The sequence below is a fragment of the Aulonocara sp. 'chitande type north' Nkhata Bay genome, linkage group LG4, assembly GCF_057382095.1.
Source record: "Aulonocara sp. 'chitande type north' Nkhata Bay isolate Kocher_YH1m ecotype deep benthic linkage group LG4, A_spYH_male_GT1.1, whole genome shotgun sequence".
Classification (NCBI taxonomy): domain Eukaryota; kingdom Metazoa; phylum Chordata; class Actinopteri; order Cichliformes; family Cichlidae; genus Aulonocara; species Aulonocara sp. 'chitande type north' Nkhata Bay.
The window spans coordinates 15,808,110-15,835,357 of record NC_141347.1 but is presented as its reverse complement, the minus strand read 5'-3'; the positions used below and the strand labels follow the sequence as shown (position 1 = coordinate 15,835,357).

The 27,248-nt window shown below is 44.7% G+C and overlaps 1 protein-coding gene across 1 annotated transcript in view; it reads right to left on the bottom strand.

Moving 5' to 3' along the window:
- Positions 1 to 7,508: 7,508 nt before the first annotated feature.
- The window catches only part of tnrc18 (trinucleotide repeat containing 18), a 45,555-nt gene continuing 25,815 nt past the window's right edge, over positions 7,509 to 27,248 (bottom strand). Inside the window, exons 9-30 of the mRNA XM_086288707.1 lie at positions 26,539 to 26,723; positions 25,785 to 26,196; positions 24,605 to 25,582; positions 24,375 to 24,520; positions 24,159 to 24,292; positions 23,908 to 24,021; positions 23,620 to 23,800; positions 23,214 to 23,529; positions 22,355 to 22,567; positions 19,541 to 19,705; positions 18,644 to 19,098; positions 18,093 to 18,227; positions 17,339 to 17,480; positions 17,129 to 17,246; positions 16,382 to 16,457; positions 16,138 to 16,246; positions 15,747 to 15,863; positions 15,192 to 15,344; positions 12,823 to 14,582; positions 12,483 to 12,719; positions 12,244 to 12,318; positions 7,509 to 11,439 (exon numbers count right to left, since the gene is read on the bottom strand). Coding sequence (XP_086144833.1) covers positions 11,233 to 11,439; positions 12,244 to 12,318; positions 12,483 to 12,719; positions 12,823 to 14,582; positions 15,192 to 15,344; positions 15,747 to 15,863; positions 16,138 to 16,246; positions 16,382 to 16,457; positions 17,129 to 17,246; positions 17,339 to 17,480; positions 18,093 to 18,227; positions 18,644 to 19,098; positions 19,541 to 19,705; positions 22,355 to 22,567; positions 23,214 to 23,529; positions 23,620 to 23,800; positions 23,908 to 24,021; positions 24,159 to 24,292; positions 24,375 to 24,520; positions 24,605 to 25,582; positions 25,785 to 26,196; positions 26,539 to 26,723 — 6,428 coding nt within the window. The 3' untranslated portion in view covers positions 7,509 to 11,232. The remainder of the gene's footprint in view (positions 11,440 to 12,243; positions 12,319 to 12,482; positions 12,720 to 12,822; positions 14,583 to 15,191; positions 15,345 to 15,746; positions 15,864 to 16,137; positions 16,247 to 16,381; positions 16,458 to 17,128; positions 17,247 to 17,338; positions 17,481 to 18,092; positions 18,228 to 18,643; positions 19,099 to 19,540; positions 19,706 to 22,354; positions 22,568 to 23,213; positions 23,530 to 23,619; positions 23,801 to 23,907; positions 24,022 to 24,158; positions 24,293 to 24,374; positions 24,521 to 24,604; positions 25,583 to 25,784; positions 26,197 to 26,538; positions 26,724 to 27,248) is intronic.

Sequence of the window (27,248 nt, the reverse complement as noted above, 5' to 3'; positions counted from 1 at the left end):
GAACGCTTCAGCCCTCTGCTACTTTAAATAATAAAACTCAAATTTAATGTCATGACTATGAAGTTGAATGAATCCAAACAGGTTGTAAGACTTAAAAAGCAAGTTATTTATAACAAACAAGCGTGAGATTGTATTCCCAAAGGGACTTTAAGATATTTCAGCATTATTTTCTGACATTCTCCTGTAGGTTTTTTATTCAGATACCAACCTCTAAGATATCGATAATCAACTTTGAATTAATATAAAAAATGTAATAATCTCACCATAGACTGTAAATAAAAGATAGAAGCACCCAATGTCTCTCCATCCGTTGGTTTGCCTTTTTTGTGGCTATATTTGGAGGAGTGAGCATAGCTGGGAGTTATCAGGCAGCAAGGACCATCTCTGGTCCTTGTCACAAGTAACGCGTTACTCGTCACAAGTAACGCGCTACTGTAATCTGATTACTTTTTTCAAGTAACGAGTAAAGTAAGGGATTACTATTGCAAAAATCGTAATTAGATTAGGCCTACCGTTACTTTCCCGTAGGAACGCTGCGTTACTGCGTTACTAAAACCGTGGGTTTTTTTTGCCAGAATGTCTCATGACAATGACGTAAGCAAGTGCGACGTTCGTGACAACAGCTGTGTGCAGATCAACAATGGATCATATATCGAGTGCAGGAGAGAGTATGAGCGTGCAGCGTTTAAAGCGTGGAAATACTGACCTTACTTTAAGTTTGATTCCATAAAAAGTGACAAAAACATTAGTGTCCGTTGTGCGTGGGAAGAAAACTTCTTTTTACAGTGAAAAAAAACCCTAAACACCGCACCCTGAGCAAGCACCGAGTGCGTTACGCCGTAATGGGAAATTCACAGAGAAACTCGTGGATTCTTCCACTGCCCGCTGAGGCACACCTGCACCAGGGTAAACCTCCGCCTACCCCACTCCTGCTTTACAGGTGAAAATAGAGCAACAGGACCGCTGAGTCTTTGATTTTATTTATTTTCTGCTGTGTTTTACTTGCATCTATTTGAAAGAGTGAGTGTAAACACACAAAAAAATTATTATTTTATGTGCTGGAATGTGCAGAAAATAGGTTTAAATATTAAACAAATTTCTTCCAGTCAGAGAATGTTGCATATAATTAAATTTTTGCTTGATGCATAAAGTTAAATAATAAAACTAATAAAACAAGGTTTAAAAAGAGACTTTTCCATTTGATTACATTTTGTATGATGGATTATGTAGAAAAAGTAGAATTGGGCTGAAAGATCTATCGCTTTATCACCTATTCAGGTTGTAAATCGTGTTTTTAAAAAGTAACTAAGTAATTAATTACTTTTGAAAATAAGTAATCAGTAAAGTAACGGGATTACTTTTTGGGGAAGTAATCAGTAATTAGTTACTGATTACTTTTTTCAAGTAACTTGACCAACACTGGCAAGGGCTGGCTAGTTCAGCAGCATGGTCCATAGCTAATTTACTGTGATATTCACTGGGATGCTTTTAGTTTGCTAAAAAAAAACAAGCTTTAAATATAAGGTACTTTCCACAAAAGCTAAAGCTATATCTTTTTAAAGCATCTTTTAGTGCAACTCAACACTGAGCCATAAATACAGCTTAAGTAGGTGAGTCATGCCCACAGTTATCCTGATAACAAATTCAGCTCTTGAGACCACAACATGTTTTTTTTCCTTACATTTTACAGCCAAAGCTAGCTTGGGCTTCTTAAACATCTGGAACCTTCTAGATTTTGTTTAGCTGTGTATAAAAATGCTTTTTCTTTAAAGATATTTAATTATCAGAACAGGGAAGACAAATGTTGGATATACTGAAAAACTATCTGGGTTTCTTTCTGGCTAATCTTTTCTTCTTGTTCAATTTTTCTCTGGTGTCCTTAAACAGTCCACAGAGCAAACCAAGCCAGAAAAAATGGTTTTCATTTTCAGTCCTCCCTTCCTGTGATCCTGCTCCAAAAATGGTAATTTTGCATTACGCCACAGTTATACCAGAGCTGCTTCAACATGAGAGCTAACTAAATAGATTTTTTGTACATATTCATTTCATTTATTTTAAAACTAAATGCAATGTTATTGAACGTGATGAGATTGAGTTTATAAACATTAAATTAATAGCAGTAATAAAAATCCTAACAGGCTTCAGTGTATCTATAGGACCACTGTGGTTCTTCGATTGTTTTATTAAAAATAATATAATAAATACATAAAATAATATAACAAATAGTAAAAAAAATTATATTAATTTCTGTCTCTCTTCCACGCCGTGTCTTTGTCCTGTCCTGAGCCTGGTTCTGCTGGAGGTTTCTTCCTTTTTAAAGGAAGTTCTTCTTTCCCACTGTCGACAAGTGCTTGCTCAATATATGACTGCTGTTATGATTATAAATAAACTGGCCGTAGGTGTGAGTGTGAGTTGCTGTCTGCTCTCTGTGTGAGCTCTCCGACAGATTGGAGATTTGTCCACCTCTCGCCCTATGGCAGCTGGGACAGGCACCAACGATCCTGCAACCCTGAACTGGGTTAATGGAAAAAAATCTATTTAGTTAATTATTTCTATTTGCTTTATTTTAATTAAAACTTTATTTAAAAAGGAAGTCCGTTGAGATTAAAATGATTTTTTCAAGGGAAACGTGGCGAAAAAGGAACACGTCATTACACGATTAAATATAATAATGAACACACAAAACACAAAACACGCTCCCTTCGCTAGAAAAATACACTCCTTTATTTAGAAATGAGTAATTACAGTGTACTTCTTTTTGTTGCCTGGTAATAAAAACAAACAAAGAAAAGGAAGAGCTTGACACCAAGTAAACATACACTATTAATGTCACTCAAAACCACACGTACATTTTTTTGTTAGGCAACTTCTGGTCTTGCCAAGAATGTGTCATGCCTCTTTGTGTTTAAATCATCCTCATGGTTTGCTACGTAAAGAACAAACTGCACGTTGATTCCCCCCCCCCCCCCCCCCCCCTCCTTTAAAACTGCCATTTCTGTGTCTGTACGATCTCTCACGTGGGCCCTAACAACCTCCACCCATCATGAGGGTGAGGGCAGCCTGAACAGAATGTCGCCTAAGAGGCAAAACCCGGGGGGAAAACGCCCACAGCATCCACTCTGATTGCTTTGAGCCCACGATAACAAATGAGGGCAGACCAGCACATGGACATTTTTATGAACTCAACTCTTCTCTGGATTTTGGCACCTGGACCATTTGGAGGACGCTGCTGAGAGAGATTCTGCAAACTAAATCATCCCTCCCTCATTCTCCCTCCAAATGATGTCCTTCCCTCCTAATTACGAGGAGCTGGTTGTCTTTGGCTGGATTCAGCTGTCACATCATCAGCGGGCGCCACCTCGCCCTCGCGGCTACAATGGGACTGAGCTCACACTGCTTCTCCTGTATAAATACGCACAACGGCAGCTGCGTGTGTGTGAGAGAGTGAGAGACAAGTAAACATGCCTGAAATACAAAGCCTGTGATGTTTCATTCATTACACTGTCAGCATGAATAATAGATAGCTAATTGATATGCAGTAGACCACGCACGTGCACGCACGGCGCGCGCGCACACACTCTGCTACGTGGCTTCGCGCTCTGAACTAATATTTGTCTTTTCACATTCAGATTTACCACAAGAGGGAGAAGAACGAGAGACGCAGTGAGAGGAGATCAAACGCCAGAGAAAGCAAAGAATGCGCACTCACAGACATGTCAGGTAAATCTGCACCACCCTGCAGCTCAGCAGGACTTCCACGCTGTTGGAGCTCTGCAGCTTTGCAAAAGCGTGAAACACGGAGTCACCTGAAGCACAATGAATCTGATCGGGAGTAATATATACATGTGTAATCAAGTCGTTACATATTTGGTAAACTCGTCGAGCTGATATGAGGGAAACATTGTGATTCAGGAGGGTTTGGGGCCACCTGATGACTGCACAGAAGTCAGAGGTTTACTCTGCTTTCCTCTGTTTTTCGTCTCCATCAACTTCTGAGATTAATACCAGATTTATTTATTTAAAATGCTAAAACCAGCTGGCTGACTGTATCTGTCAGCTGTGCAGAGCTGAAATGTACGTAGTGGAGCTTGGGAGATTTTTGCAGCTGAAAGCGGTGAGAGCGAGGCTGAAGAACCAAAGCAGGCACGTGATAGCGCTCTACAGGTCCATCCCTGTGTGGCTATTTAATGCGCTGCCTTGATGAAAATGATTATTGTAGCCACTTTAATGCCACGCAAATGTAAGAAACTCAGTGGCAGGTGTTAAAAAAAGTGAAGCTGTTCCTTTTCCGTTTGCGGCCATGAAGCAGAGCGACGACGGCACAGAGACGCAAGACATTTTGAGATGGAAGGGAAAAAAGCACAACTAAGAGAGGGGTGGAGGTAAGGAGGCGAAGCGCTTTGTTAGAGCTGGAACTGAAGGCAGAAATGTCCTTTTCTCTTTCACTAAAGAGAGCTGAAGGACAAACACAGAGTTCTGAAAGTCTGTGGGCAGACTCCAGTCTGAATAACAAGCCTTTCAAACTGTTGTGCTCAGCGTGCATTTGAACGCCCCCTCACTCAGATACCTGTCTCCTGGGAAACTGTGCGACACGCGCACACACACATAAATGCAAGGCTGCCTGAAGCTGAGGGAGGTGGGTGAGAGGGAGCAGGTTCAGAAGTAATGAGTTCAAAACGCTCACATACACAGATACACGCTTCTGCTCCCTGCACAAGCTGCAATGAAGCCTCGGCCAATAGAATGTTTCCATTTGTGTGCTGTTGTCCAATCAGAGCGCTACATGCTGACACACCCACAGGAAGGTGTGTATGGCAATGCAGTGTGTATTTAAGGATGCCTGGTACCTCTCTGTCTTGCCCTGTGTGTGTGTGTGTGTGTGTGTGTGTGTGTGTGTGTGTGTGTGTGTGTGTGTGTGTGTGTGTTATGCTGATGCCGGTCCTTAAGGGAAAGCAGAGAGGCGTCTGAACCCCTCTGACTGCTGCTCTCACCATGAAGCAGGGACACACACTCACTTCATGTCAGCAAAGATTTAATTACACGCTGACACACAGGAATTCAAAACACACACACACACACCTTTACCAGCTCTTTGAAAGCACAGTCATGAACGGTCAGCGGTGGAAAATGTGTCTCCTGTGGTCGTCTCTGCAGCTCAGTGGAGGAAGCTGGACTTTTCCTCCATTTTATCACAACCAACAGCTTCATTACTGGGCTGCCAAAATGGAGTCCTGATTGAGTCCACTATTGACTAAAGGAGCAGCGTGCACACGCACACACACTAAACAGGCACAGGAAAAAAGAACAACAAAAAGAGAGAAGAAGAAAAAAGAAAACAGAGCATGCCTGAAGATCCTTGCTGATTGACATACAACTGCAGATTGGGTGAAGGCAGAGTAGGACTTAAGCATACATGCAGCCCTTCAGCCATTTCTATCTTAACCTACAGTCTGAAAAACCAGAAAAGAACTCATATATACTGTCATCAGCCACTTATTAGCTACACCTGTTCACCTGCTTGTTAACACAAATGTCTAATCAGCCAGTCACATGGCAGCAAATCAGTGCAAAGCAGAATGGGGAAGAAAGGTGAGTTTTGGGATTTTTAATGTGGCCTGGTTGTTGGCGCCAGACAAGTTTATCTGAGTATCTCAGAAACTGCTGATCTACTGGGATCTACAGATGATGGTCTAAAAAAAAGAGGAAATATTCTCTGGTTGACGTCAGAGATCAAAGGAGAACAGCCAAACCGCTTTGAGCCAATAGGAAAGAACAGTAACTCAAATAACTATTTGTTACAACCACAGTTTGCAGAAGAGCATCTCTGAATACACAACACATCAAACGCTAAAGCTGATTAACTACAACCGCAGAAAACCAACACCGGATGATGCTCCTGCAAGCCACGAACAACAAACTGAGTCTATAGTTCATATAGCAAAGTTGGACAGTAGAAGATTGGCTGAGTCTCCATTTCTACTGCGACATTCAGATGGCTGGCAACCAAATTGAGCTCTACATCCATCCATTCTCTGACAGTTCTTCCATTTTTTCAAATGATCCACTTGAACTCCACAGAGCAATCAAACTGCACCAGTGTTTGAGTGTTTTCGGGGTGGATTTTTCGTCTCCCCCCCCTCTTTAAAAACAAGGAGCTCAAACTCTTGCATGGGCTACACTGTAGGCTCTATGGATTCGTTGCAGAAGTATAACTCATGCATTACTCAGTCTCAATGTGTGTGCAAGAGATTAAAAGCAACGAGATGGAAGTGGAGAATATAGGTGGGGAACACATAATGGGGGAACCTTGGCAACTAACTAACCTGCCAGCATGTGATGGGCAGCAAGTGGAACATGAATTGCTTTTTTTTTTGTTTTTGTTTTCAGTGGTGTTTCCAAATATGTGCAATCAAAAAGCAGCAGAATTAGAGGGAAAAAATGTTAAAGGTACAGTGTATAAAATCTCACTACTAGATGTCAGTAGATTGCAGTCAACTAAGTTTTGTTTTCTTACCCCTCTAATTTAAGTGCATAATCCTATCTAAGGTGGCCACTGTAGGACAAACATGGTTTAGTCACAATATTACATTTAGATTGTATCGCATAATTACCACGGGTTGCCGTCGTGTTTCTATTACTGTTTGTGTAAAAAACAAAAAACAAAAAAAAACAGTATTTCAATAATATCAGCACTCAGCAGATAACCAGAAATTTAAAAAATTAAATATTTTTATTATTAGTTTTTATTAAAAACTCAGGCCACTGTTTATCTGTAGGGAGTGTACTCTGGAGAAACGTGACTCTGCATCAGATCTGTCCTGGATTATTTTGCTATCTGGGTAGGCCATCAGCCCACCGTTTACCTCAGGTGTCAATATGCCAGATAAAAAGCATTCATGTCTATTTACCACGGAGGAGGCTGTAAAACTATGGGAAAGGACTCCAATACTGATACTGAACTGGTATCGATGGTGGTGAAAGAGGTACAGAGGTGAGTTGTTGAGGACATCCTGAATGTTTCTGTGAGTAAATGCCGCTGTTAGTAAAACTTTCTTTAAAGTGGATGTTAGCAAAAAATACTCGATGTGAGAATGTAATCAAATCACTCGAGCCTAACCTGAACTGTGATGTCCCTTTTGGCCACCGTATTCAAGATGGCGGGACAACATGGCAGCTTCCACGAAGCAGTGCCTGTTGCTATGCTTTGTAAATGAACTAAGTTTCTAAAAATGAATCAATTTGTCGGAAAACATTAAACAGCTCCAGAACACGAGCGTCTGCACCTTTAGTCAAATGAAAAACACTGTTTTCAAATCAGAGAGTCAGAGACATACAGTTCCATCTGTTTATTGATTGCCTATAAAATATTGAGTTACTAAAACAATTTCAAAGAAACACTGATAAACGTGGTTGCTGTCTGTAAAAAAAGAGAAAAAAAGAACAGTTCCTTACACATACAGTATAGGGTGACAGAATATATCAGGTTTCAGATTTCTCTCTAAAATGTATTCTTTTTGCATTTTTTACAAGATTAGACATGTGTACAAAGTATATTCTGATAGCTTTTTCTCCCCCCGACAGTGAAGGATCATTTACAAAACTTAGATGATTTTTCTATTTATTTTCAAAATAATCTTTTCTGTAACAGGACGATAACGATACTGAAGGAACAGCAGACGAAGAACCAGCCTCCAGTCCACCTCTCTCTCTCTCTCTCTCTCTCATTCTCTCTTTTGCTCGCTCTCTCCCATTCCTCTCTCTCTCTAGCAGCTAGCTCCCAGTGCCAGTCAGCAGTATTGCTTGAGAGGCGTGGACGATTGTTCAGAGAGGGGAAGCCGGGGGGGGGGGGGGACAGAAACGTGCAAAAAAAAAAAAAAAAAAAAAATGGTGTGGGGGTGTGGAGGGGGATGCAAAAAAGCAATCACAGCAAATAATCAAGTACAAAGCCGAAATAAGACAAACGATGATAAACAGAACATATACAAAGTCAGACCCTTAAAATGTATGACCAAAAAAATAAAAACAAAAAGAAAAATTGAAGGCGAAACGGGGAATAAGTGTGTGTCTGTGTTTGTGTTGGACCCTGTATGAAGGCCTAAGGCTGGGCTTTGGATGGAGATTTGGGAGGGGGGGGGGGGGGGGGGGGGGCAAATAGAGATTGGAAGGCAATAAAACACACCTTTAAGGGTTACAAGGGTGTGTAAGAGTGTGTGTGTGTGTGTGTGGTGACAGCAGGAGATAAGAGCTTGATGTCTTATCAGTCTCCTTACCTCTGTCCTTCACACACACACACACACACACGCACACACGGACACGCACACACAGAAAAAAGTGCTTGAGCAGCTCCAGGGGTAAACAAACATTCATAACGGGCACTTTAATACGGAGCTTGTTCACTCTGCAAACACCGGTGCGACCTGTGTATCCATGATGCTCCCACACATCCAAACGCCAACGAGCCGAGACACTTTCGGCCTGCCTGTCATTTAAAAACGTTTATCTGCGGAAATGCATCGAGTTTTAGTCTGAAATGAACCGACAGGAGCAGGTGGGGCTTTAGCAGATAAGATGTTAGCAATCTCAGAAAGTGGCACATGGACTCACTCTGTACCCGATTCATTTTTTTTTTTTAAATACCAATAAACTAGCAGCACATTATCAAACTTTCTCTTTTACTCTGTGGCTATCACATCTGGATTATATATATATATAAATGCATATGGAATTGTTACTGTGCTGGCACTGCTGCCACATTAACAACAGGGACATGTGGGGTTGTCCTCCAGAGTGACTTAAAACATGATATATAGGGTACGATAAAAATTAGACAAATCTAGACATAAGAGCTCAACAAGAGTAGAAAATATTAAACCTATTGAATATCAACAAGACAATTTTTAAACTCTGCAGCAAAGCAGAGAGGGCAACATGTTTAAAACCTACATGTTTATACAGCATACAGCTACCATACACTGCATGTATACATACACTGATATACTGTATGCAGAAGATACAGTTATATCCAATACAAATTATACACAACAAAGTAAGTCTGTTAAGAGCTCCGGGTCGGTTGGATAGGTTGCAAAACCAAAACACGATCATAAAGAAGGCGTTTTCCCAGCAGACTGGGAGCATATCTGATTATTCCTCCTGAAGGTGCAGGACTTGGGGGGGGGGGGGGGGGGGGGGTGTAAAAGATTTGGCGAATTATCATAATCATCATCATAAGGCCTGGGAGAGTAAGGCCTCTCAAAATGCTCACAATCCTGAGCACGACATTCAACAGTCTCCCACTAAAAAACGGTGAAACGAGGCACACAGAATTAACAACAAAAAAAAAACAACAACGTCAAAACAAGACGAATGTGTCACTGCTTGTTTCTGACGGGGGAACGGTGGCGTGCAGAGAAGAGACGGTGACAGCGGCGGGAGTTTTTTTTGGGGGGGGGGGGGGGGGGGGTAGTAAATACTTTAAGAAAACATACAAGACTCTCCTCTGCAGCGGAGCTCATTCAAAGTGCACTCTTGTTAAAGATGATTGCTTGGAGGGCAAAATGTGATTAAAGAGGCTAAAACGATGAACATCCATAAAACAGCGGAAGCAAAAGTAAAAAATAAAATAAGATGCATCCAAGCGCAGGACATTTGGAGGTTGCAAACGCTGCAGACTGCGGAAGAGGAGTGTTAAAACTGAATTATGTTGATCTAACGAGTGCTGGCAGCTCCGTGGCGAATATCAGAGGCATGACCTTGATGCTTCTCAGACCGGCTGCAGCGCTCACAACCCTAAATAAAAAAACAAAACCAAAAAAAAACAAAGGAGGAGGAGGGAAAAAAATCCACCCATTGGGAATCCTGCACTGCTGATACATTAGCTTATATCGTGTAGTACATTCACAGATCTCCTTTTTCATCAAGTGTTGTGGTTTATTTTTTTCTTGGTTACCCGTTTTGTTTGTAAAGTAAAAAGAGAGGTGGCCTACATTTCCCAGGATGCTTTTATTTAAAAAAAAAAAATATCCAGACAGGCCTTTAAGGCACCACATCTCATGTCTGCGCCTCCTTTGGGGTCCACTTCTCCAAGCATTGAAACAAAGCGGGCAAACAACAAAATGCAGCACACTTCCACAGCAGCTGCTTTTGTTTTCTAGTGTTTGCGTGTTTTCGGGGTGGATTTTTCGTCTCCCCCCCTCTTTAAAAACAAGGAGCTCAAAGATGAAAATGAGAAGTGCTTTTAATAGTACAAGATCCTTCCTCTCTCTTTAGCCTGAGTCTCTGAGGGAGCAGGAAGTTTTTAGAAGCACACGGGCAGTTTTGTCTGCCCAAGTTAGGATTGTCAAGGGGGATTGTGTGGAAGGAGGAGGGGCGTTTAAATTAAAGACAGATAGATTTTTAAGTGTTTTTTTTTTTTAGGTGCTCTCTGGTAAGGAGGAGTCTACCTCTCTCTGTGCATCTCCTTCTCTCTTTGTCTGTCGCTCCTGCTGTTCTGTAGATACATTTATATAACTGTAACATGACTGTAACATCACCACAGCAACATAATCACAACATCACACCAGCGGGGTCCGTCTGTCCGTTTAGCCGGAGCGTGTGTGGGTGGGTGGGGGGCAGGTTTGGGGGTGGACAGACTGACACAGGCCTGCATCTCCTGCATCTTCATTCACAGTTCATTAAAGCTTCTTGACTGTTTACCTCTTTAGAAAAAAAGTACTCTGACATAAATCTATTAGATGAAAATAAAAACACTCATTATTGTCCTCTATATAACTGTGTCACATGGCGTCTGTATTTACATTGCTTTTGTGCACGTGTGAGCGTACGTGTGTCTCTTTAGACAGGGTGCATTTACTTGTAAAAGGAGACCGAAGTGTTCATGCGTGTTCGAAAAGCTTTCCCATGAACACAACAAGGAAAACAGAAGCGTGTTCATGACGTTCGTGTGTGCAAATGTTTCAAGAGACGCGTTTCTTCTAATACTGTCTACATAGTGTCTCCAGTTTCTGTAGTAGTAGCTGTTCATGACTGTCTTCTTAATTTTTTGCTTTTTTTTGTTTTACTTAAAGTGTTTCAGAGCAGTTCTGTTCATGGAGTCTGTGAAAAGATCCACCGCCAGTGAAAATCAGTGATTTGACAGGTTGGGTACTGACTCCTTCCCAGTGAGGTCCAAAGTAAGCCGGGTCACAATTTGGTTTTATCAACTCGTAGTGAGTTTCTCTTTTCTTTTCTTTTTTAGCAGATGACTGGAACTCCATCGGTGTTGAAGATCATCCCCGTGGTGGGTTCGTAGGTGCCGGCCAAGTAGTAGAGGTCCTCGCTGTCGGCGTAGCGGCGAGTGTGGGTCATCTGCTCGTACTCCTCCACGCTCACCACCAGGCACTTGTGGCTGACCGTCTGCACGTCGTTCTCGTCGCTGTGAGACGACTGGTAGAGGGCGCGCTGCGACAGACACAGGCTGTGTTTACTGCTTTTGTAGCCCACATTCATCAGACAAGTCAACACTAACACATAAATGGTAAATAACAACAAAGGCTCATCACCCTGACTGAAGAAAACGAGCCACTACTTCTACAGCTAAGAGCCCAAGAATCAAATACTTGTCCGTTATTGAGTTCAGCAGTGGCTCATGCTAGACTTAAGGGTTAAGACTCTACAATAATAGAGAGAAAACCTTAACAATCAGACCGTTTGAGCAAGTATTTTGTGACAGCGGGAAGGAGAAACTCCCTTTTGACAGGAAGAAGCCTCCTAGAGGACCCAGCTCAGGCAGGGGGAGCCATCTGCCGTGACGGTGAGTTATTATATAACTTGTCTTTTCTTTCTAGTGCCATTTTATTTTGTCCTAAAAAAACGATTATTATTGATCTCTCAGTTACAGTGAGGTAGCAAAGAAAGTTAGTGTTAGCATGCTAGCTAAAATGGACTAGCTTTGGGATTACAGCTGGTGTTAAACATTGTGTTCTGGCTAATACAGATCGGCAGTGGCTCAAGACTAGCATGCAAAACATGTAGCAAGACCAAATAGTAGTGAATTTTTTTTTATAGAAAGTTATTTTATTACAAATAAGAAAGAACACTGTATGAAGTTTTCCTTTTCCAACCAACAGGATTATTTATGGCTGTATTCAGTTGTATTTTTCCTGGTTGTGAATCCATTTAAGTACACTTTGTCAGTTTGCCCATACTGGAATAAGCAGCAGTAGAATATGAAGTCTGAAGTTCAGAGATAAAACTTTTCCTCACCTCCATAAAGTCTTTCCTCTGGATGGAAGAGTGCAGAGCTGCTGGTAAAGACTGACCGCATATCTGATCCCAGTTCTGCAGAGGAAGCAATCTTACACTTAGGACACAAAGCTGGAAGCTCCTCAAACACTTACACATTTTTATAAACCTCTATATAAAAAAGAAAAGAAAAAAAGAGTAGTACATTAACGCTGTCTTTCTTTATAAACCTTTGATCAGTGTTGAGCACAAACTTCTACCTTCTTGTCTGTGAGTTTCTTGCCGGGGTTCGTCTCCTCTGGATGATAGAACCAGTTGACCCTGACCACCATGTTGCTGCCCCAGGACTCCCACATGCTCTGGATGCGACCGATGAAGGGCAGGTTGGGGCGGCCGGCGGACAGGAACACTGCACAGTCCCCGATGCGGATCATTTCTCTGCCACGCACAATGGCTTTGTAGAAGAGCTTCTTTGCCTTGCCCTTCATACCGCGTCTCTGGAGGGGCCACAAAGGACATGTTGGTCACAGAGTGAAAAGAGCGATATCTACATTTCATTAATTTTTTTCCTACATGATAGAAAAAGATTTTTCTCCTCACCTGAGTGGGTTTCCCAAACCACTTCCAGAGCTGTCGTGCAGGAAGGAAAGCTGAAATTTTGGGCCTGTTCTCCACACTTGGAAGCCTCTGACGTTTAGCCAGCTCCTTAGTCGTGGGAAGGTGGACCCCCTCTCTCCTCTTTGGCCTCCCCGCTTTCCCCTCTCCTCCACTGGGCTTTGGTTTTGGAGGACGACCCCTTTGTCCAGAGCCCTTTCCGGTGGCTGGCTTAGCCGGTTTAGAGGGAGCAGGAGCAGCAGCTGTTGGAGAGGTTGAAGGGGAGGGAGACTGCGGTGGTGGAGACAGTTCTTCCTCCTCCATTTTCACCTCAACCTCTTTCTTCACCTCCTCTTCCTCCTCTTCTTCTTCTTTTGCTTCTTCTTTAGGTTTATCTTGTTCTGGAGGCTTCTGGACTGAGGCTGGTGGAGGTGTAGGAGTCCTCTCTTCATCTGAGCTGCAGGAGGAGTCGTCAGTCGACGAAGATGATGATGAAGATGACGATGAGGAAGAAGATGAGGAAGAACCAGAGCAGGATGAAGACGATGAAGAGCAGCTTGAGGTGCATTTCTTCTTCTTCTTCTTGATTTTCCCTTTCTCTCCTTCTTCCTCCGAGTCTGAGCTGCTGCTGCTCTGAGATTCCTCTTTCATCTTTCTTCCCTCCCTCTTCTCCACCTCCTTTTTCTCCTCCTTTTTACCTTTCTCCTCTCTTGTGTCCACCTCCTGTCCTCTACCTCCACGACTGTCTGCCTTCTCCTTAGCCATCATTGGAGCTTTGTAGGTTGAGTCCTTGTCTGGCACACCAGTCTCACTACCCGGAGCTCTCACTTTAGGCTTTAGTAGCTTTTGATTGGCTGTGGCTGTGCTAATGGGGGTGTGGTCTCGCCTAACTTCACGACCTTCCAGCAACATCAGAGCCTTCGTCTTCTTAGTTTTAGGGGAGGTGACTCCTTCGTGGTCGAGCTTCACGAGGGGCTCTGCGGAGAGAGACTTCCGCCTCACATCACCCTGCCCAGAGCTGGTCTTGGGCCTGGAGATGGAGCTCGGCCTGGACGACAGCTGGTCGGACGGCATCTTGATTTTAGGTCTGGGAGCCGAGGATGACGATATTGAAGATGATGATGAAGGTCTGGGAGTCAGAGAAGAGCTGGTTTTGCCTGCTGACAGCCTAGAAATGGGGCTGGGCATGAGTCCCGAGCTTAGGCTGGGTCTAGAGCTGCTGTGATGGTCTGAGGAGGGTTTGGTTTTAGGCGAGGAACTAGAAGTAGGTCTGGGTGTGGATGACGCAGCAGGCTTGGATGCAGTAGACGAAGCAGTTATACTGGGCCTAGACATTGGCCTGTTTGCAGTAGGACTGACATTGCTGTTATTCTCCCTCTCTCTGCGCTGGCTGTTGTACGAGCTGAGGTTTGGCTCGCTGTACAGATCCACAGTCAGGACCTTACCGTAGGTGGAGGGGTAGAGCGAGGGAGGGAGAGAACGAGCTGCTTTAGAAGCTGGAGGCTGCGCCGGACTGCTCTTCCTGGGCACTGGACTGGAAAGCGTAGGGCTGCTTGTTGGGGATGTAGCGGAGCTCTTTCGGCCTGGTTTTGTTTGGGTTCCCAGTGTTGGCCGGGATGCAGGGCGGGGTTTCTCCTGAGCTGGTTTCTGGACAGAGGAGGGTCGCTCCTGGGCGGGCTTGGCTGGAGCCTGGGGTCTTTCAACTGGCTGGGTGGAGGAAGGTGGAGGATCAGCTTTCTCCCGACCGTCTGAGTTCATGGAGCTCTCTGTGGGGAAAAGAGGAAAAACAATACAAATGTAATTTTATTTCCTGCTTTACTCCGCATTTGCTGACATTTCCATTGTGTGGCTTCGTGACTTTTGTGGTCTGCAGCTCGTCATGCTGAGCAGGGTAGACAGATCAGCAAGCAAACGTTTCTAAAATGAAAATATTACATCTAAGAACTGCTTACCCAGTCAAAACGTGGCAGCGTCAGCAAATCGGACAAGCGGTGTGCTTTTTATTACAGTTAAAGCTACGGGCTGCTAGCTTCACAGAACAGCACAGCAGCAGTTTCAGTAAATTCATTAAACTGACATCAGAGATGACACACATGGTCAAACTAGAGATGTCTGACACTTCTGAACCTCAAGCTATTTTTGCTGGTTCTGTTGTTTTAAAAACGTGACTCATCGAAAGTGGCCTCTCTCATAAATGCAGAAAGAAACCACACAGAAGTGTTTCTGTTATTATCTCTGATAAACAAAAAGTCTCAAGCATGTAAAAATGTACGCAGAGACATTCAGCTTTGGGAATAAAAGTTTTCTATCAGAGTAAAGCAGAAAGTTGAGGAGTTCGAGACAATGTGATGGTATTAGTACTTTGTTTGGCTCACCTGGTTTGGGTTTGGGTTTGCGACCAGGTTTTCCCTTGATCTTGGGTGTGGTCTCCTCTGGCTTTGCTCCCGCCTCTTTACCCTCTTTGCTGCATTTGCGGACCCTCCTCCTGGAACAGCTGGCCACGAGCAGAGCCGGGGATGGTTCGGCACCTTTACAGAAGAAGACAAGGGTTTAAAGTTTGTGCTTTTCACACTTTTAATAATGAATGCAGGAGATTTCAGGGGGCTGGGGGCTCATGTTGGTTGTCTGCAATGTGCAAACTGGGCTAAGATGTTTAGGATACTGTTATGTATGAGCATACACTCTACTGTCTTCATCCCCTCAGGAAGTGTTGGAAGCACCTTGCTTATTACAAGTTCCCAAAGAGAAACACGGGGATTAGGACTCAGTGATCATTAAATATGTTCAGTTTTTTTAGGGAGCAATGTGCTTCATGGTCCCCGTTTTTCTCACTGCTCCCCTTTACTCCCCCTTCTCATTCTCCAAGGCTAATCTGAGTGTCTCTGGTGCTAAACCTTTCACACTGTGTTGTGTGCATATTTCGTGCTCACAGTGGATCTTGTAGTCTGGCGGCAGCAGTCTGATGTGTGAGAGAGGGATGCGGCCCGTGTCGCCATCGTCAAACTCCACCGTGATGAGATCGTCATTCTCATCGATGTCTGAACTTCCTGTTTGGAAGAAACGAAAATGCGCAGGTCAGCAGGAACGATTGTATCTGGTTAGATTAGATTAAAAAGGGCTGATGTAGCATGTTTCGATCTGAAGTCAAGAACAGAATCCAGACCAGTTACGTTTCCTTTACAATCTCCAAGACAGTAACATCCCTACAATGAAAGTGCAGCTCTGCTAAGATCGTTTGCATTTGTTTGTGCTGCTGGCAACAATGTAACTTGCTTATGAATCCTATCATTGAAGTGGTGGCTGTTTGTGCTCTTGTCGCACCGTTGACAACAGTGCCGGGGTAAAGACAGCGGTACTGCTGGCTCCAGTAGGCAGCGATGCGGGTGCCCTCAGGGAGATAGCGCACGGATGGAGGCTTCACATCAATGATCTGTACACACAGAAGTAGGAACTCTTATATGGCAAGCTAAAGCATCAAACTATTTCATACTTCCCTTTGCATATGAACACAATACTTTTATTTTTGCTACTCTTTACACCTCACATATTTCACATAGATACTCACAGCCTCCTGGAGTAGTTGTTCCAAGCAGTAGATGTGCGGTCGGTTTCCTCGCTCCCCCTCCACCACCACACTGTATCTGTGGGAAAAGGGGAGTTGGTCAAAAGCTTGGGGTCATCGAGCAAGGGTCATTGCTTTAAACAACACTGTCAGACAGTCTCCTGAGCCACAGCAGCATTCTTGGTAGTGTGAGTGGTCTCTTTGTCAGAACCAGAGCTTAGGCCATATCTTGATAGAGCTTGAAGTGTAGCAGATAGAGGAACCCACTCTCTTTACTATTGTTTTCACTTTGTGTGAGTGTCATTGTGGCAAAATGTGGTTTTGGTGGTACTTATTTGTAGCAAGAACAACCACAGGGTCAAAAATATCTGTCAAACATAACCATACAGGATCCAAATTAACACAGATGTGAAATTTCATGTCGACAGTGGGAGTGGGTCAAAAACTCATCAGTGAAATGTCATGTTTAATGTTTTCCTTTTTCCATGTTTGTGTGAATGCATGTGTGTGGTTAAAGCAGGGGCTGTCAAACATAAGGCCTGAGGGCAAAAATTGGCCTGGTAAAGATCCCAATTCGGGCCACTGGACGACTTTGGAAAACGTGATGGACAGCATGAACTTTTAGGCTTTTCTTGTGTTTACAACTTTTACTGAGAAAGCTCGCTTCAAACTTTTATGCTAAGCTAAGAAGGTGTTCAAACGTGTCACATGTTTTTCCCTCTACTTACAAGTCTGCTAATGCGTACTCACATGTCAGGGGAGTGTACAGTGTTCACATGTCCTGCATACAGTAGCTGGTCGTCCATCGGGATCAATACTCTGAGTCCGTCCACCAGAGAGTCCTTATCTAGCACACACTGCACTGGAGCTGAACACAACACCACCCCAAACAGTAATAAATATACATGCTATCATTTTAGCATGTGTGACAATCTGAGGTTCGAGTCTGCGGGCACTGACCGGGAGTCGAGGCACTCTCTGACACACTGCTGCTTCGTGCTGGGAGGAGTTCGTCCTCGCTGAAGCTGCTGTCTTGGTTGTGTTCGAAGTCTTCGTCTGCCGCCATGCTCTCCATCAGCCGGCTCACCGCACCCCTGGAAGGCTGCAACACAAACAAGCAGATTTGATTAGATTCCCAAAAAACCGTGATGATGTTATTTTCCTTACAATCAAATTATTGTGGAACAAGAGTGATTCCCCCTGCGACACAGTGGCTTTTCTACTTAATGTTGACTTGTGGCACTCCACCAAATCACCAGGCTGACACACCACAAATGAACTTTTCACACACAAACAGTAGCATATTACAACACTTATGCTGTCGAATAAACGATCTCCACCAGCACAAAGAGCCCTGCACACACTTCTGCTTCCTTTTCCAAGGCAAACTCAAGTTTTGTCTGGCGGCAGATGGTGAGAAATACAACACTTTGGCAGAAATCACACAATTAGGTTTACTCTTTCCCCTCAGTAACAAAACAAAAGTGTTAAATCCAACACAAGCTATTAGTTTGTTTCTGAAGACCTTTTGATACTGTACACACACACACACACACACACACACACACACACACACACACACACACACACACACACACGCCAAGCCTCAAAGTACCTTTTGCACTATTAGGTCCAATAACTTTAAAGATCTGGCTTTGTCCTTGTCAGCATAATTAAGTTTGCATCTTTGCAGCAAATTTATCATCATACTGACCTCTCTGGCTTTGGTCTTGGGTTTTGGTTGACTCTTACGTGCCAGGCTGAGGCTCAGCGGTGCAGGGCTGTCTGTGACTGGACTGCACAGAGTGGACGGGCTCACAGGCAGAGGAGAGTCCTTCAGCTTCTTTTTCTGTTTTTACAACACAGTTAAAAACATGCATATGAATAAATTATGTCACCGAGGCTCTGTTGGGCAGAATCACATTGTGTACACACACACACACACACACACACACACACACACACACGGGGGAGGGGTGCATCCAAGCCGCCTGCAGTCGTCCTTTCTTGTCAGCAACACGCCACAGACAGCAGGGGAGTGCTGCAATGACTGAAGTAAATGAAACCCTGCTGGCGCTCTGACATACACTCCTGAACACACACACTAGCAAACATTGCAATAGAAAAAAGGATGCGAGGGAGCAGGAGTCTGAACAAGGGGGCGAAAAGATAGTAGAAAAGATGTGGAGTGAGAAGAGAGGGGGAAAAGGTGTGATTTTGTTGTTCAGTCTGAGCCGGTAACAGCTCAGTGACTTCTTGACATACTTTCACCACGTCTTTCCCGTCTCTGCTGGGCTGAGTGGGCTTCGGTCTGGAGACGGCCTTCGGTGTGAGCGGTGGGGCTGAGCTGGTGGAGGAGGATGAGGAGCTCTGACTGGTGGAAGGGGTGGAGGCTGAAACCGTGGCATCGTGGAGAAAAATCCTCTCGCTGCGTCGGCGGTTCCAGCCCTCATCCTCGCTGAAACCTCCGAACCCAGAGCTGCTGGCGAGGTCTAAACTAAATCTCCGGGGTGAGCGAGGCGTAGGGCGTAATTTGGGCAGAGGTTTGCGTTTGACTTGCAGCGCCTCGTCTCGCTTGGTGGGGCTACTCTGGTCAACGCGGCGGGTCGCTGGTGGCAAAAGGGGGAGCTCGGGGGCGGAGCGTTTTCCGTGCAGCAGAGAAGGGAACTTCCTTAACCGCACGTCCGAGCCAGAGTCTGACCACTCGCACTCTGTTGAACCTGTAGGAGGTGAGGAGAGGGTCATATGATGGTAAAAACTCTTCCTATGTATCTCTCGCACATGCATAAAACTAGACTCCTCCCATAAACATCCAGTCATTAACGAACTGAAGTGGTAGATTGCCTGAAATCAATAACTCTGTGAATAGGAGTATTGATCAGTTTGAAACTAATACATAATTCAAGGGTGAATCGTTACACACACCCTTGCTGTGACAATTAGAAATGAATTAAAATTTAACCTTCAATCAATAAGAAAATCCTGAACGAATGCTCAGGTGGTGAATCTGCTCAACCACAAAAAAACCACAATAGAGTTAAAGGCCATCGGGGGAATGTGTGAAATCAGTTTAAGCAGAGTGAACCGGGTCTGTCTGCATTAAAACAAAAGGAGAGAGAAGGCACATCAGTTCACAGCTCATTTGTGTGTAAGATCTTTTACCCAGAGTGCTTTGCCTGCTGCAGTGTTTGCTGTCGTGGTGGAGGCTCAAAGAGGCCGAGCTGACAGGGAGCGCACTCGCCGCAAACCTGGCCAGCAGACCCAGCCCGCTCTCCTCACAACCGGGGTCGTTGTCTGAATCCGACTCTTCCTCGTCCTCGGAGGTTTCTGCATCAGAGAAAAGATTTCCAGCTCAGAGACAAATGTGTTCACGGCAGGAGGTCTGGACCAAAGGTCAGATCGCTTCCTACTGTTGCAGAGAGAGTGCACCACAGAGAGGGCTAATTAACAAAAGAAATAACACCGCTATTGCAGCAGCCCGGATCTTTAACTATGTGTCTACACAAGTACACATAAACACACACACGTGTAGGCGGGAGAGAAACAACAGTGGAGAGAGAGGAGATCCACTGTCTGAACTGCCGCAGCCCGCCTTTATGTAAAGCTGCACAAGAAAGCAACAGCAAGAAAAATCAACCATAAACATGCATCTGAGCCCCACACACACACACACACACACACACACACACACACACCACAGCTGATTTCAGAGGACGTTATATTGACTTACACTGGAAATCTCGTATAACCTTAGCTGTAGCTTGCCTGAACCTAATCCCAACCTAAACCTATCCTGAAAACATCACTTTACTTTCAAATGTATTCATTGCCTCATGAGGTCCCATTAAGTAGTTATGTCCCCATAATGTAAGTGGTGAAACAGATTAAGGTCCCCACAAAGTCAGTAAGACCCGCGTGAGCTGACTGGGATATTATTTATTATTGGAAAAATAAAAACACTCAAAAACATCATGGAAATAAAATAAAAGCTGCTCCTCCTCCTCTGACAAGCCAAAAGAGCACACAAAGAGACACACACACTCAGAGTGTAGCATAGTGGCTGTTAGCTGCATGTAGCTGGCAGTTAGCAGTTCATGAACAGAGGGGGTTAGTGTTAACATGGAGGGTGGATACACAGTACATTTAAGAGCTGTAAAATTATTAAAAGGCTATAACTTTGGGATTTAAGTGATGCTAAAGCACAGAACTATAAAAAAAAATGTTAGGGAAAGGAAACTCATCACTAGGCTGAAAATCAAGTGGTTCTGGATTTTTGTGTTCAAAGCCTCAGTTCTAAGAAGAATCAGAGGTGACTGTGCTGTCAGGTTTCCCTGGAGCATACCTGCCGGTCACTGCAGGGTTTTTAGGCTTTAACCCCAATTAATTGTACAGTTTACTTTCACTGCAGCTCGAGACAAGAATGAAAACATTTAAAGACTTGTTTCGAGGCTCTAACAGTTACTTTTAGGAACCAAATCTGGTGCACATGTTGTACTGTGAATCCACGGTGCGTTAACAGTAGCAGACAGACGTTAGGACAAGCAGGCACTGAGAGGACAGCCCTGTGAGGCCCCTTATGTGGTTTAATTATCCATGGTTATATCCTCTGTTCCAAACCAACACCAAATGTGTCTCTTTAAACTTTTACAAGCCATCAGTAGACATTAACTTGGTAGGTGGGGGTAACCATGGCTACCGCTAGAGCTCCAAATTGTGTGAACAATAAAAAAAAAACAAAAAAAAAAAACAAACCCCTCCCCCCCAAAAAGTTAATATTCTCTGTAGGCATTTCAATTTCAGCATAGTCCATGTTAGTCAATAATGAAATTGAGGGAGGGGCACATCCTACTTACAGAGCAGGTGACAGGGGTGTGGCCTCAGACAGGGTGGGGCAGGGCAGCGCAGCGGCGAGAGCCTAGCCGTAACGTAGCCTGGCCTTAGCCCAGTATAGCTTAAGCAAAGCTTTAGCCACAGCGCAGAATGGCCATGGCGCGGTAGTGTAGGCTCAAGGCTGCGCTAGTCCTCGCCAAGCTTCTGTAATGTCGCAGTAGCAGCAGCACAAGCACATGGAACAGGCTGAGACACTTAAAAGCATCATGAGTAGGGCAGGAAGGGGATGGGGGTGGGGGTCAAAGGTGAGAGGACAGAGCAAGGTGTCGGAGACAGCAACGTAAAGGGAAAAGGGTTATTTGAAGGTTTAGTAGACACACAGGAGGAGCTCTATTGTCCAAATATCCCAAAATCACTCTTGGGTCATTTTTCCCCCAAAAACGTCAAACACCAGGCCACATGCTCAAGAAGCGTTAGTCTAAAAACAAAAGTGAAGCACGACAACTAACACTAGCATTACACATCTATTTTATGACCGTTTAAAAGCGCAGCAAGGAAATTATCTGTCCAAACAGACTGGGCTCTGTGTGCTCTGAATTCATCTTCTAGCTTTCCAAGTGTGAACCCTTAAGCAGAACAGCCATTTTCCAGCTATCCACAGGGATATTTGACGAACAAAGCACTTCAAAGGATGTGTGAGGTGCACTTGGGCAGCTGGACGTACTGACAGAGACGGACAGACAGATGAAGCAGACACAAGGACCACGGCGCTTTGCATTCTGTAGCAATCAAATCAACACCTTTAATAAAGCTTATAGATGTCAAACTGCAATACAATTTTATGAGGGGGCGAAAAATTCACAATTCACAAAATGTTCAATGTACAAATGCTACAAAACAGTTTGCAATCCAGGCATTAAAAAACACCGTAGAAATAAGTAAACATTTGTTTTAAAAAAATATGGCAACTCTGCAGAGAGGCCAGCAGCGAGAGAGGTAGAGATCGTCAAGCAAAAGCACAGTCTTAATAAAAAAAACCCAAAAAAAGCTGCCTTAGTGAAGACCAAACTAAGACACAAGCTCTAAGACACAGTGATGTCTGACTCGACAGCAAGCGGCGAATAGCTCTAAGATTTGGTCAGTAACCTTGGTCGAAGGAGTCGTCAGAGGAGCTGAGGCCCGCTTCCTCCAGCAGTAGGGATAAGTGCTTGTGTTTCTTCTTCAGAGATTTCTCACTGGATAGCAGGGATGTCGGCGATGAAGTAGACCGCCTCTTCCTGGGCAGGCTGCCGTGGGAGCGCGTCCCTGAGAGAGGGGGCCAGCCCCCTCGAGCAGAAGTGTGCTCCTCTGAATCGGAGTCTGGTGTGGAGAGAGTGCGGTTAATCATTCATGAGGTCATGAGGATGGAAACAAAGACTCAGACACAAAGAGAGTTTCCGCTTGGTTTCAATATCACAGCCTCACAGAGATTAATGTTTTATTTTCTAAACTAATGCAGCAAAGCCCAGCATATCTGGAACTAGTCAGCCGCAGATAATCTAACTTTCTACACCATCTAACCAACGAGCATGTGTCAAGAAAATGGGGGAAAATGCAAGAAAGCAAATCATTGCCAGACAAAAAAAGACAAGATTAGTGAGTGACCAAGCAGGTCACCCAGAAACTGATCCACATGTGCACCTTTAAATTGCTCTCAGTGGTTCTGATGCACTTTATCTGTGGAAGTCTTGCACATGCAAATCTAATTCCCACCACTTCAGACCCAACTCCCATCTCTACAGCACTTTTCTGTGTGCTGAAGCCAGTGACTGACAAATGTAAAATGACGTAAGTGGCATAAAACATGAGTATGTGCTGCACTTTTAATTTTCCAAGTCTAACCATGAATTATATAAAAGGTGACACTGTATCAGCATTAGCTAAAAGTAGGTCACTCTATAACTCAGGCTGTGTTGACAGTTGGGGAAAAGACACATGAAGCTACTTTTTGTCTCCAGGTACTCACTGTTAGAGCAGCTGCTGAGCTCTGATCTCATGGGAGAGAACAAAGCTGTCTTCTTCTGACCTTTCACTTTCCGGGCAGCGTCTGAAGCAGAAGCCTCGGAAGCCATCTTGTGTTTTCCTGCTTTGACCGAGGAGTGGATTCCTCTCTCCTTGAGTCGACTTTCCACAGACTTGCTCTTCGACTTCTCCGATTTCGTGCTGGAGGTGAATTTGCGTGATGCGCCGAGAGAGCCGAGCTGCGAGAGAGAGAGCGCTCTGTCGAGGTCTGACGCCAGCTGCTCCTGCTCACATAGGAGGCCGCGCTTTGCCTTTAGCACCTAAGACCATCACCATAGACTCATCATTAATTATACGAGACCAGTCTCATTACCCTACTGCCAAAAAAAATACACTTCCAGGTAGCCTACCTCCAGCGGATGACTGGTAGATGGCTCCGTGTCATTCCAGCTCTTCTTCTTTTTCTTCTTTTTCACTTTCAAGCCTCCACTTCCTGCCTCTGTCTCCTCTTCTTCTCTGGACACCCGGAACTTCTTCCTTTGTCCTTCCCCTGCTTCAGAATCCTCCGAGTATTGCACCGCCCTACCCACCCTGGGACAGAAATATCCACCTTTGCTGAATATGCATATAGAAAAGCATGCATAAAGGAGAACAAACGGCAAAAGCCAGCAGCAGATTACATTTGTGGGTTCACTCACTTTCCAGGCCTGCTGTCCAGTTTGGTAGGTGTGGCCAAGTGTTTCCTCTTTCTAGGTCGCCCCCTACCCCGTCTGGTCAGACTGCGCCTCTCATCTTCCTGCAGCTGGCGCTCACTGACACAACAAAACAATTTTAAGCGTGTGTTAGTCCAGGAGCGGAGGCATGGAAGCATTTTTCGCACTTTTGTGATTATTTCGCGTAGTAGTGACTCTTACAGCAAGTGTGCAAGCAGTGTTAAAAAAAAAATTACCGCTTGTCTCTGCGTCTCTGGAGCTTGCTGAGCTCTCTCTGCTTCTCTTTATAAGTCTTCTGCAGCTCAGCCAAGCGGACACGGAGTTCCACTTCCATTGTGTCCAACACATCCAGAGGCAGTTTACTGTACAGCTGCAAAGAGAGGCAACGAGGTGAGAAACATTTCCTAAACCGGCTCATTTTCAATTGTGGGCCACACGTTTCTTGATCTTACCGGCTCCTCTTTCCTCTGCCGCCAGCTGTACTTCTTGTTGGGGTCCAGCGTTCTGGGCAGATCAATGTGGGATTGTTTCTCTATGGCCTCCAGAAGGATTTGTTTGCTTGCTTCAAGAAGACAGTCTAGACCCTCTAATGTCACATCTGGATGGGATGCAGAAAAAACTAAAATTAGAGGAGTTCATAAATATAAATAGCTGTTTATTACATCTGTTAGAAACTGCTTACCTTGCTCCTTATGGCTGTTTTCTAACTCTTGCTGAGCCATTTGGCTAAGCAGGGCCATCCCCTCCAGCGCCACCATCTCCATAGGTCCTGCAGTGCTGCAGCTTTCAATCTGTGGTATGAGTGTTGGGGCAGGTGGGGTGATGGATAGAGGATGGACGATCTCACTAGCTGTCAATAAGGCGAGCATCCCTGCCATGGGATCTTCTGAACTGATGACAAGTGGAAGTGGAGAGGTAGGGGCAGGAAGTGGATAGAGAGGAGGATCAACCAGACTTTCTTTTGGACTCGGAGCATCCAAGATGACTGGACTGTCTGGCTGTTCCTGTTCACATGAAGCGCTGGTGGTTTGATCTAGTGATGCACATGTCTGAGACAGTTCTTGTCTGTCTGAATCTGTGCTGATGCACTCTGCATAATGTGTTTGGTCTGGATCCTTTATGACCTTGGATTTAGGTTCAGCTTCTGTGAGTGTAGGAGGCTCAGAATATGCTGTCAGACATGAGTAAGCTGAAACTTCTATTTTGATTTGACCTTCTTCCTTCTCTTCCTCCCTGATTTCCAGCCCTCTGGCTCGTTGTGGTGGAGGACTAGGGACATGCAGAGGTAACGGTTGAGGCTGTGGCTTTGGGGGTTCCCTGTCGTCTTCATTGTCCTGGGTGACTTGGGCAGGACTACAGCTTTGCTGAAGAGGTCCGAGTGGCTCTGGTGTTATGTCAAGCTTTCCCTGCTCCACATCAGGTTCCTGTTTGAGGAAAGATGCCGACTTTGACTGCTCTAGCTTTTGAGGCATGATATCTGTGTCCAAAAGCCTTGAATGGAGATGGGCTGAGGGCAAAGGGGCAGCTAAAGCAGGAGAGCAGACACGACGGGGTGGGACAGCTTCTGCATTTTCCCCTGTGGGTGTTGGGATGTGATAAGGAGGAAAAGGTGAGCCAAATGGGGCCGTGATGGACTGGTAAGGATAACCTGGAGGGAGATCTGTCACAAAAGCAAACAAAAATATAAGTTAGAACTGCAAATTTGTCTGATATCAGGAGGTAGGTCTGATTAATTCATTGCTTAAGACACTTTATGTTTGGACTACCGTGAAATAAAAGTCTTATGTATCCACTCTAGCTGACATGATGATGAAAAGCAAAGATGGCTGCATTATACACTTGTTAGGTTGCTCCAGACTCACCGGCGTACATGCTTTGAAAGGGTGCAGAGGTCGGTTTCTGCCCCTCTCTCTGTTCCCTCTGTCCCACCTCCCCCTCTTCAGACATCTCTTGTTTAGGCCGCCGTGGCGAGGAAGGGGGGGGAGACGCTGAACGGGGTGAAGGCGGGTGAGGCAGGGGCTTCGGCGGAGACAGTACTCTCTGCCCACCTTCCTCTGACTTCAGTGTGGTCACTGGAGAGGGGAGCCGAGGCAGCGGGGTTAGGGACGATGTCGACGGGGTTGGAGATCGAGAGGAAGGAGGAGGTTTGCGGGGATGCAGCACCGGTGAGGGAGACGGGGATGAAATTGAGGAGGGTCTGGGCTTTGAGTCAGTGTTACGCTTGTCTGCTTTGTCTTCCATCTCTGGCCGGTGCTCACTGGCCTTTAGGCGCTCCTACAACACAGGAGAGGAGATATTTCTGACAGACGCACGCACCGTGTGTGTATGATGTGACAGACTCAGGTTATGAATTGTGGGATGTGCTTTGTTTAGACTTTCCTGGCTGTATTCTTTTGCAGCTGCAGGATATGGCTGTTTACTGATCTTTACTTTTTGGAAGCGCAATCAAAGCAGGGAACTAAAACCCTACTGCAAGCCAATCTAATATTGTTTTGCTGTGTTTATGCCTTTATGTCTACATACAGCTGGATTGTACAATGTGTAATATTCATGGAAATGTCTTTAAATATGGTGTTTGTTGACATGAAGGTGCTTAACAGCACAAAGTTCACTCACAGCTATCTGTGCATTCCTCTGTAGCTCCAGGACCTGCGCTGTGTGCTGCTGAATCATGAGTAGCTCGTGTTGTCGGAGGATTTGCTGCTGAGAGAGGAGCTGCAGCTGGGCCGCATGCTGCAAAGTGCTGGTTGTACCGTACACACCCGACCACACTGGGGCTCCACGCTCCAGTACATCACCACCTGCAGAACAGCAGCCAGAGCCATGAGGAGAAAGTAAAATTAAATGTCCATTCAAAGTTTCTGCTTTTTACAAAGCAGTTTTTTCCCCACTTACAAAAAGATTTTTTTGGATATTCTTAATTTGATAAAGAATTATTGGAACTTGGGTTTGTTTACTACTGTGATACTCCACGTCCTTTTTGTAGCTTTTGGGCACTGAGGAAACCAGCTGATGTAGTTTTAATATAAAAACTGTTGCCTTGTTGCATTGCTATAACTACCCCATGCACATTAGGTGTTACTCAACTGTAAAGGAAAACGACTGAAACTGAGTTGAGTATGTACAAGGGGAAAAGAAGTACAATGCACTGCTACAGGATCACAGATACAGGGTTTAGGGTGGCTTATGGTCAAAGAATAGCCTCAGCTGATGGCAAATTATAAAATGAAGCCAGAGAAACATGAGTGATTTTCCATTTTCATTTGTTTACAGAAAGTACAAACAGTAACATCTGTCTGTATAAAAGTGGTACTCCTTTGTTTTCG